This window comes from Thunnus albacares, chromosome 7 (genome assembly GCF_914725855.1).
Source record: "Thunnus albacares chromosome 7, fThuAlb1.1, whole genome shotgun sequence".
Lineage (NCBI taxonomy): Eukaryota > Metazoa > Chordata > Actinopteri > Scombriformes > Scombridae > Thunnus > Thunnus albacares.
In genome coordinates this window covers 14,052,879-14,064,036 of record NC_058112.1, presented here as the reverse complement: position 1 = coordinate 14,064,036, position 11,158 = coordinate 14,052,879, and the positions used below count along the sequence as shown (strand labels likewise).

At 37.8% G+C, this 11,158-nt stretch overlaps 1 protein-coding gene and 1 non-coding gene across 2 annotated transcripts; one reads left to right on the top strand and one right to left on the bottom strand.

Moving 5' to 3' along the window:
• Positions 1 to 309: 309 nt before the first annotated feature.
• Positions 310 to 382, bottom strand: trnar-acg. The gene has a single exon. It is a non-coding gene; the product is annotated as a tRNA-Arg (tRNA).
• Positions 383 to 4,101: 3,719 nt separating this feature from the next.
• Positions 4,102 to 6,739, top strand: LOC122985636 (liver carboxylesterase-like; the record flags this gene model as incomplete). Its single annotated transcript, XM_044356462.1, has 7 exons — positions 4,102 to 4,340; positions 4,427 to 4,565; positions 4,915 to 5,048; positions 5,187 to 5,344; positions 5,433 to 5,582; positions 5,687 to 5,759; positions 5,853 to 6,739. Coding segments are annotated over 7 exons (1,080 nt in total), but the record flags the coding sequence as incomplete, so codon positions are not given.
• Between the last annotated feature and the right edge of the window lie 4,419 nt (positions 6,740 to 11,158).

The window sequence follows — 11,158 nt, the reverse complement described above, 5'->3', positions numbered from 1 at the left end:
TACTTTCGAAATGTTGGTAAGAAGCGAAGCTGTCGTTAAATTTATTATATTTTTAAAATTCCAGCCGGCAACCGTAGTGTCTCCATTCAATCGGGTACTTGGTCTGTTGATGGTGGTTTCTGAAGGAAATCTTGGTAGGGATATGTGAGTTGATTGGCCATAGCACACATATCCTGGTATATCTATGGTAGCAGGCGGAAGCATGATCGGTTGGCAGTACCAGGAATAAAACCGACATAAAACATCAGTATGAATAACACGCCCTTTAAATTGGAATATGGAACATTATTGTGAGGAAAGAAAAACGAACGAGCCAGCCAGGAGTCGAACCTAGAATCTTCTGATCCGTAGTCAGACGCGTTATCCATTGCGCCACTGGCCCGTCTCTCAGTCATCAAAATGCTCAGCTATTTTAACTATTACTACTATATGAATATGACTGAATAGAAATATTAGAATTTTTCAAGGTGAGGCTAACAAATAGCTATGCTTCAGATATATAAACTATAACCTATAATATAAACTAAATGGTGATTTGCCTCAGTTGGTCACTCGCATGGCCAAGACTGACAAAGTATGTCCGTTTTGATTTTGAGTCTTGAATCTTTTTCCAAACCTTTTTTTTTTACTTTGAACACATAGTTCCTCCTCTGAGATTTTGAGACTGCTGTAATGTGGGCCGCCGGGCGCAAAACCCTGGCCACGCTAACCGCGGTCTAAATTTCGTTGCGCCAAAAGTAGTGTAATTATGGTAAAGACAGCGGCGGAGCGAGGCGAAGGTCCTGACAGATACATATATGCGTTTTCTTTCACCTTGTTTCTGTCAAGTCAAGTCAACTTTATTTATATAGCGCCGAATCACAACAGAAATTATCTTCGGGCACTTTTCACGTAGAGAGAGACCATACTCCTTTATTTAAAGAGACCCAACATTCCCTCTGTGTTATTTTATGAACATAATGGTGATATCGATTTGCATTGTACGTTTCCCTCATGTTTGATCTGTTGTAAGTTTTATTTTCCCTATGGGTTATCAGATAAATCCTAAAGATTGCTGTTCCTGATGTCCCCTTTGACATTCTTAAAGTTGAGTTATCAAACTGTACCTGTTTGTGGAAAATGCAAACTAAAATAACCTCTTAGCTCTGTAGTCAGTCTGTTGTGTTTCCTCTATTTTGGGCTTTGATGAAACATTCTTGCATTTTTTCACAGACACTTCCAACGAACTACACTTTATGGTGTCTTTTTAAACTGTGATCAAATCTTAGAGAAAACAAAGCCAATCCATTCACATCACTGACTTAGCATCATCTTTTTCAATCATTTGATTGGGTAAGAGCATATTAATATATTGTGGTTGGATGATGGGTAACAGGGTGTGCAAGCTGTGGAAACTGTAAGTGTGGAAGTGTTTGTGAAACAATGTGTGTGAAAAAATGTTTCATCAAAGCCAAAACAAACACACCAGACTGCCTAAAGAGCTCAGAGATTATTTTATTTTGCAATTTCCACAAACAAAGTGGGATGATTCGACTCTAAGAATGTTAGAGAAGACATCAGGAACAGCAATCTCTTCGATTTATCCAATTATCCATTAGCAAACTAAAATTTAGAACAGCTCAAAGGACGCGAAAGAAAACGCGTTTATGTATCTTTCAGGATCTTCGCCTCGCTCAGCGGCCGTCTTTACCATAATTACACTAATTTAGGCGCAACGAAATTCAGACGGCGGCTGGCTTGACCACGGTTTAGCACCCGACGGCTCACGTTACCGCAGTGATTTGAATTCTCTTGCCACAGTATGCCATTAGCAGTGCCAGGAGTTATCTATAATTGTTAATGATATAACAGTTTTGTAACAACTTGCTAATGTATTTTTCATTTCTACATGAGAAAATGCAGTGGTCAGAACACTAAAGATGATGCGGGGACCTGACTGTGATCAGAGGTGATTCCAATGTACATATTGTTCAAAAGGGTCACTATACACAAATCAAATACATGATTGAATATCTCTCTTATACATTTATTAGAGCATATGTAGTGGTTTTAACAACTAAAGACCAATAGATGCAAACAAGTGAATCAGTTTAGTAGATGTAAGATGTTAGTGAACCTTTGTAACTGTAAAACCAACTTTGGCAATGCAGCTCTGCATCCTCAAGCTCACTTTACAGTTTTTGGACATGGGATCTCTTAACCCAGCACCCAAGTCATCCATTCTGAAAAAGCACGTAGTTTATCTTTAAATGTGGGTCACAGTTCTTCTGCCCAGGCCTATGATGGAACAAAGTGAGCTCCAGAATTGCATGTTGACAGTATGTCCACTGCTCTTATTATCCTTCTAACTATCATGGATGCATTTTGGATTTGGAAATCACTTTTATTGTATGTATCTATGTTGTTATAGATATATAGTTGCATGTATATGTGTGTTGAAAGGTGATGCATTATGGGCCTGCTAAGCCAATCATATTTTTTCCCCAAACTTGTGTTTTTGTCTTCCTGGTTAGGTATGCTCAGTTATTTCAGCTAAGAGCTCTGTACCTTGTGTCAGTGTGATTCGTGGGAGATTGTTGTGTAGTGAAAACAAAATAACATTATTAAAGCTTTGCAGCATAGAAAAATATAGTATGTGCTCCTTAGCTTAGAATATGCACAGCTTAAATATCAGGTTTTAGCACTTTGAATTGCCTTGTTGTTGAAATGTACTGTACAAATAGACTAGCCTTGTCTTGTCTTGTCTTGCCTTTCACAATGACAGATAACAGAAACCCGTCATGAGAAAATGCTTTCAGGGCAGGACGTGCTTTCTGTCGATCACCTGTTGATGTGTTGTAATATCTGCTGACTCACATCATACCTAGCATGTAATATCAAGTGAAGCACTTTCTCAATCAAAGTTACCAACAGTGAAAGCTTCACAGGAGGCAGAACTTTGTCTGTCCTCTTCCTCTTTGGCGAACCAACCTATGTCACAAACCACACAGGAACAATCGACCATCATGAAGCTCCGCACAAAGCAAACTTTCCTTTTTCTAGCATCTGTTTTATTTCTCTGTGTTGCTGCAGACCTACATGCTGAGTAGGAGAAATATTTCCGGGATCCCATACACCTTGCATGCACTGCTTATGTTTTAAATCTGACTTTGAGCCATCTTACAGATATCTTGTTTAAATGTGTCTGGGACTGAATACGTAGTTAATTTGATGATAGAGATTAATTCATAATAACTAAATTATTAAAAAAAAACATTTTAAAAAAACGGAAATAAATAAATAAATATGAATTAATAATGATAATAATGATTTTTTTTTTTATCCAGGGGAAATACCTACTGTAAGCAACAATGTGGTCATAACAGTGCAAATGTTATATTTATTTATTTGCTTTTTTAGTGCGTATTTTCATAATGAATTAATCTAAATTAACTTAATTTGACAGCCCTAATTCCTAAATTTATTTTCCTCTGACATCCCATAGATGTGTTGCCTCACTTATTCACATTTTATTGCACTTTAACCAAGGTTACCATCAACCTATTACAGAGATGCCTATCCCAAACACAGTGCAAGTTTTAATTATTTAGGCTAATCTTTTCTTTTGCTGACTTCATGCTGATACAAGAAATATGGGAATGATTTTGGGTGTTCTAACAAATATACAGATGTTGTGGTGTAGCCTATTCTTATGTCATTCATTGCATTTTTGAAATGACCAGATCTGTCTGACATCATAGTAGAGTTCTCTCCTATTTTTTCACAACCTTGGTTTTTTTAGTTTTTGCAACTTTTTATTCTGATAACCTCACCATGTTAATTATAGAGATACTAGCTGTGACACCACCACTTTACAAAGAAGCCATTGGGGGTAAGTTGAGATAAAAATGTTAACACTTCAAATGGAAAGCTGTTGTATTATCACCACTTTCCACTTGTCAGTTGCACACAGGCAATAAACTGGCAATAGCCTCTTTCTGTGTAAGCTACACAACAACTAGAGGTTTCACATTTGGAGGGATTAAGCTTGTATCTGTTACTTAGCTCTAATAGTTATGTTTCCGCAGAATCGTTTTACAATGACTCCACTGTATTGATAAACATGTGTTGTTTTTGCCACATTATGATTGTCCTCATATCCTGACAGCACCTGAAATCCACACAAAGCTTGGGAGCCTGAGAGGTGAGTATGTGAGTGTTAAGGGGAAAGAGACTGGGGTCCATGCCTACCTGGGTGTCCCATTTGCCAAGCCACCCGTAGGCCCTGCTCTGAGACTGGCTGCACCTCAGCCTGTAGAGGGATGGGAAGGAGTGAGAGACGCCACCCAGCAGCCACCCATGTAAGACATCCATATGCTCCACTTGTTGGATACTGTACTTGGAAGTATTATTCTATTTTGTATACATAAGTGTTTCTTTTTTTCAGGTGTATTCAACATAAGCAGTTTACTATAGATCTGCTTGATAAACTTGGCATGTCAGTAGTTCTCCCAGATATTTCAGAAGACTGCCTTTACCTCAACATTTACACTCCTGCAAACAAAGCTCATGATGCCAAGCTCCCAGTAAGAACCCTTTGCTGCAGGTTTGAAGTGATGCTGCTCAGCCACTGAGATTCAGCTTTGGATAAGTTTGGGTAGTGTTGCTTGAGAAGGTGGTTTGAGTCCATTCTTTTAAAAAGTCCATAATGTCAATATAAATAATAATTTCTATGTTTACTATCAGGCTGCATTAGGGTAATCTAACAGCAACTTAAGTTGTTAGTAATCGTCACAATCAATTTAAATTTTTTATCTTGAGTCTCATCAGTTTAATGTAGTTTGATTGAAATTATTACAAGTTCAGCTCAGTTATAATAAAGAAAAAATGTCCTTCATGCTTTGTGGAAAATAAGGTCTTTCTTTATCTGACCAGGTCATGGTTTGGATCCACGGTGGTGGATATACTTTGGGGTCAGCTTCAATGTATGATGGCTCGGCCTTGGCTGCTTACCAGGATGTAGTTGTGGTTCTGATCCAATATCGCTTGGGACTTCTGGGCTTTCTCAGGTAACAAGTCAGGCACAAGTCTCTAGTCACAGTAAGAATAAACATACTATGATTAGGGCCCGAACATGAAAGTTTTTACCTGCACTGAAAATGTTTTTGTGTAGTTTATTATTCCCCTAAGCCATTGCATTTTTGAAGGGCTTGGGATGCTCGAAAAACATACAAAATTGGCACACATGTCAAAACTGAATATATTGGAACCGGTGAAGATTGTGTGAAAAATAGAAAAGGGTTTACTGAGATGCTTGGAGACCAGCTCACCATTCCAGCCATTAAAGCTGCAAATGCCCACAGAGGTAAACTTTTAATACAAGAATCTATTTAAGAACAATTGCTGTCACACACTTTCATAAACAAGACATATCACACCTGTTTGTCTTCTAGATGCAGGCGCCCCTGTATACCTGTATGAGTACCAGCATCCTCCCAAATTTCTGCAGGCAAAAAGGCCAAGCTTTGTTGGGTGTGACCATGGAGACGAACTCTTTACAGTATTAGGATTCTGCTTCACTACCACTCATGTCAAATTAGCAGGTAAGTGGAATATAAAAATCACCATATCAAATGATAATCCGAGATCTGGGTTTTCTCTGGGTTTCGTAGAGTGCAAAGTGTTTGACTAGACTGTCTTATTTTAGATGCATGCCCAGAAGAGGAGGAACAGTTAAGCAGAACCATGATGAGCTACTGGGGCAACTTTGCTCGCACAGGGTAGGAATTCACCTTCATTATAGTTCATAACACACATGGAGATAAGACAAACTTCTTTATAACGTGTGTTTGTGTGTGTGTGTGTGTGTGTAGGTCTCCTAATGGGGACGGCCTTGTCCACTGGCCAAAGTATGGAGTAGATGAAGAATACCTGGCAATTGGTATAACAGAGCAGGTAATTGGTCAGCACCTGAAGAAGGATCGCTTTGTCTTCCTGACTCAGACCCTCCCAGAGAAGATCCAACAACATATGAAGAAGATGGAGCACAGCGAACTGTAGAGCTGTCACCTCTCATCTTTCTCTGTTCCATCAACCTTTTTCAATTCCTACATTAAAGAATAGGTTCACACTTATTCAAATCTATCTTGAAACAATAGTCAGGTGCTTGCGTGAACCTTTAAACAACAAAGTTTTACTTGATGGATCATTCCTCCGGTTTATACTGATCATTAGAGGATCTATTTCTAACAAGCTTTTAATATAATTTATGGGGGACAAAATCCACAGTCCTTCTTCTGCCAGATATCAGAAGCAGTGTTCCTATAGGTATCTCACTGTTGTTTTAAGACAGACTAGAAAAACTGTGAACCGAACCTTTAACTGCAAACAAGTCAGCCAGGAGAGATCATCTTGCACTGTCCCTAATGTACTAACCACCATTAAACTGAGACATAACTTGACAAGTGCTCAGTTTTAAACAAGCCAGTAAATCTACCTACCAGTCACACCTTTTCACATTCACGCAAGTGCTGGTATAAATCAGAGACTGTATAATGAAGTGATATGTACACATGAGCACTATGTCTGTCTGTATGATAGTCACCCTTGCCCTCATTATAAGCAGAGAACACTTGCAGACATACATACTTGAGTGCATTTGAACAGAGATGTAACTGCTTAGCTTAAGGAAAAAGTGAGTGAAAAGTGTTGTCCTCACAGCCTAAGACTTTAGGGTCATTTTTATATGTTTAGTTTTTCTGTGCAAAAGGTTGGATTTGTCCCATGACTCTGCAAAAGCAACAACTCAACAACTCTGAAAATCTGGATTGAAAATATAATATGAAATCATATTTCCTGCTACAAAGCCATGAAAATATGTGATGAAACTTACTTCATCATTTTTTGAATAAGAGTGATGCATTCTTACATTTCAACATTGTAAGGGAAATTTGATCTACTTTGTATTCAGTTTTATTCTTGATGTGTAATGGAAACCGTTGATCTTGTGTAACCATTATTGTACAACTGTTGAAGAATGCAACAACAGAAACTACTGTCTGGTGTATGAGGATGTGGTGTGACACAAACATCTTCTTCAAATGTTGGTTTCAGCCCAGCCATTGGATGGGGCAAATGGTATGTGATAAACAAGGAAGTAACAAAATATTGTGTAATTATGGGGATAATGGTATGTGTATTTGTCCCAAACTATAATGGTATATGTATGCTCAGCCAAATATTTACTGTCAAAATAGTTTAATAATCCAATTACTCCACTGTGGAGAATGATAATTCTACAACACGAGTTCCACCCTGAACATTTTGGCAGCGTGTTCATGGATGTTTTTTTATACTTTTATTTTATTAACAAAATCTGGCTATTACAATAATAATTTGGTAATACAACACAAACAGTATAGATCATAGATTGAGCTGCTACAACTTTTCTTAATATAACACAAAGCAGTACAAATGAGGAAAAAACAAAACATAAATAAAAAATGGGTCATAGGTCTAATCAGAAATCAATATGTCTTTGAAAATATCTTCTTTGCTTTCTTAAAATGTATTAACTCATTCCTGAGGACTAAGAACAATAGTCTGGCATTGGTAAATCTGCATCACTTCCATTGTTTTGTCCTGCATTTTAACTTGGGTTAATTTGGGTGATTGAAAGTTAATTTGGGTGATTGAAAGTCCTTTTCAAATATCCAATTTTGAAACAGTTCCCAGAAAGATCTAGTGTAATTACAAGCAAAAAACTAATGTTCTAAAGTTTCGGTAGCATTCACCATTACTTGTGGAATTGCATTGATAACCACTGATTCACTAGCAAGGACCACACCGTCAACAAGATACGTTTGGATGATTTATTGAGGAAAACAATTGATATGCATAGTTCTTCCGGTTGCTGACTGTGTTGTGGGGAAGCTTACGGGGAATCCGCTGCAGCACCCGGGCAACAGCGGACCCCCTCAGGACCCTACAAAGGAGAGGAAGAATCATGAAGAAACAGGAAGAGAGAAATAGGGTGGGGGGGAGGGGCGCAGAATACGAGCAGAGAGGGTTAGGTGGTATTTATAGGAATGCCGGAAGTGGCGTAGTTGAGGTGTGGTCCTGCTCCTGAAACTTCGCTGAATAGCTTCAATTATTGGGGTTTTTAGGGGGGGTTTTGTAGACTTCACACAGAATTTATCAATTCAATCAATCAATTTATCATTGTACTTGAGAAGATTTCCTGTTGAATCCATCAATTGTAAAATAGACCAAATACCCAATCACAGTAGCATAAAGATTTTCTTTTAAACAAGATACATCTGTTATTCCAGATTGGAAAGCTGTGTGTCTCCAGTATAAAAGGACCTCCTGATGAAATTTAGACAGCTTAATGGGTAGTTTAGCAATACAGAAATCGCATCTTAACAGAAAATCACCACACTTATCAAATATTTTAGAAGAAATATTAAACCAGAATCCATCATTATTTTGTATGAATTGTTGTAACCATTTTAGTTTTATCATTCCATTCATTGCCTCATGGTGGATCACATTTAAACCCCTTTCTGCTAACGATTTTACCACATCCCCTTCTCTAAGTGTTACGACCCCAAGGTCGTATGAACATTTTCTATGTATTTTTTGTATGTGCTTTAATCCCCTCTGTGCATGTGTTGTGGATCTCTCTCCCCCTCTCTCTGGTGATCCTGCTGTGGTGCCTGTGTGTGATGGGCTGCAAGTGAGCTCGGCTGATTGTCAGATTGAATGGTTGTGAGTGTGTAGGTTGTTCCAGGGAGCTGATTGGTTCCAGCCTCCAAACTTGCAGTTTAAAGTTTGGCTTCCCCCCAGCTCCTGCAGGCTCTGTTAACCCACCCTGAAGCTAAATGATTTTAAAGTAAACCTTTAAGGGGCTGCAAATCCTCTGTGGCTGGTGGTTCTTTAGAACTGAAAAGAGGGGAATCTCATCTTTCATGGTGCACCAGCTCACCTGATGAGCAGTGTCTACTAGCCTATCTTATCCATCTTCTGTGCCCATTGCGGTGCAATCTTCTTGAATAGGTTAATCACTGCCTCCCTCGTGTTTTCATTTACTGCTTCTTTCATGCCTTTTACCCTCAGATTCCACTGCCTGCTGTACCTTTCATGTTCACCTGATCTTTCTTTAAGGCCATTGTTTTCTTTTTCCAGAAATGCCACTTTTTTTCTAAAGCAGTTGCTTTGCTTTTGCATTCTGTCAGTTCCACTGTATTGAATCCCAGTGCTGTATTCAGTGCTTCCACTCAGTCTGTCACGTTGCCAGCAACCCCGATCAGGCAGCTTCTCAGATCAGGCAGCGACAATGCCATTAGAAGTGCCAGGACTTCTCTATAACTGTTGATGTTATAGCAGTTTTGTAACAACCTGCTAATGTACTTTTTGTTTCTACATGAGAAAACGCAGTGGTCAGAACATTAAAGCCAATTTGGGGACTCGATTGTGATCAAAGGTGATTCCAATGTACATATTATTCACTATATAGAAATCAAATTGTTAGATATGGAAAAAGAATAAGCTGGATAAATGGACCTTGAAAGACTTTCCATCTTTGTTATATAAATGCGACCAAAAAGAGAAAGATCTCTATTTAACCATATGTCTAACCTTGATTTACATTCCTCCATTTTGTTCCATATATACAAAGTTTCACTTAATTTAATGTCCTTTGTAACATGCATACCTAAGTATTTGACCGCAGTTTTAATGGAGATACCATATGCGGCCACAAGATGGCAGTTATGTATTGAAAATAATTCACACTTTTTCAAGTTCTGTTGTAAACCAGATGCTTTGGAAAATAAATCTATGATCTGAATAGCCTTTGGAACCTGCTTAACATTTCAAAAACAAAGTTGTGTCATCTGCCAGCTGATTTATGACTATTAGGTTCTCAGAGACACTCAAATGCTTAATATCTGAATATTCGATCAGAATTGAGAGCATTTCCGCTGCAACTAAGAAGAGTAGTGGTGAAATTGGGCAGCCTTGTTTTAAACCTCTGTTAATTGTAAAACAAGGGGAAGTACCACCTGATAAAGATATTGAGCTATTAGTGTCATGATAAAAGCATTTGATTACATTCATGAATTCTCTCCAAAACCACAGAGTTACAATGCCTCAAAAAAGCTTTGTAATGTAAATAAAAAAATAATAATAAATCCATCATCATCATCATCATCATCATCATCATCATTTGTATGATCACTATATTCAAGCAAATCTAGGACTAGGCGCACATTGTTATGTATTGATCTACTTCTCATAAATCTTGACTGGGTGTCATTATTTGTGAGAAAGCCCTTCTTTGAGACAATTTGAAAATGTGTGTGTTAGAAGTCTGTAATCAATTTTGAGGAGCATTATTAGGTGCCAATTATCCAATATTTTGGGATCTTTACCTGGTTTTGGAATAAGAACTATTATACCTTGCCTCATAGTCTGTGGAAGTGGTACATTTTCTATAGTTTCTTTTAGTTTTTCAAATAAAATACTTTTATATGTTCCCAAAAATAGTATTAATAATGATAGGAATAGTAATTGTAAGTAATATTAAACATTAGCTGTGATCTGGGTGAGGAGCACAATCAGGGGTCAAGCACTGCAGTGCTTTCTCTAGATCCTCATGTCAGATCTCTGCCTCACAGTCGTTTCTGAAATCCTCTTTTACTTGAGGAATGAAGTCTTTGATTCTGTCAAAGAAGATTTGTGCTGTATCGGGTGAGAAATCAGAAGAATATAAATTACTACAAAGGAATAAGTTTCATTGGCTATGGAAGTTTCCTATTCTAAATTTCAAAAATTCCCAATATGGAGATATAAGAAGAAAGGCTGTTATCTTCAAAAACTTCAGTAACAATGTCTTTAACCTCCTGACAGTAGATCTCAGAATGTAACAGGCTAGCCTTAAACTTCAAATAACCTTTATTTCACTTGTAAGCATTAGTGGGTTTCAAAGTTAAACTAATAAAACAGTGGTTGGATAAGGGAGCAGTAGATATAGAACAGTCAGTAACAAATTGTTTTATACAGTCAGAAATTAATCAAAAATCAATTCTAGACCTAATTAAGAATGAAAAAAGTAGTGAAATCCTACTACTGTAGTGTGTTTCATGATTTGTTGACGTTGCCTCCCAGGCTGCTGGAA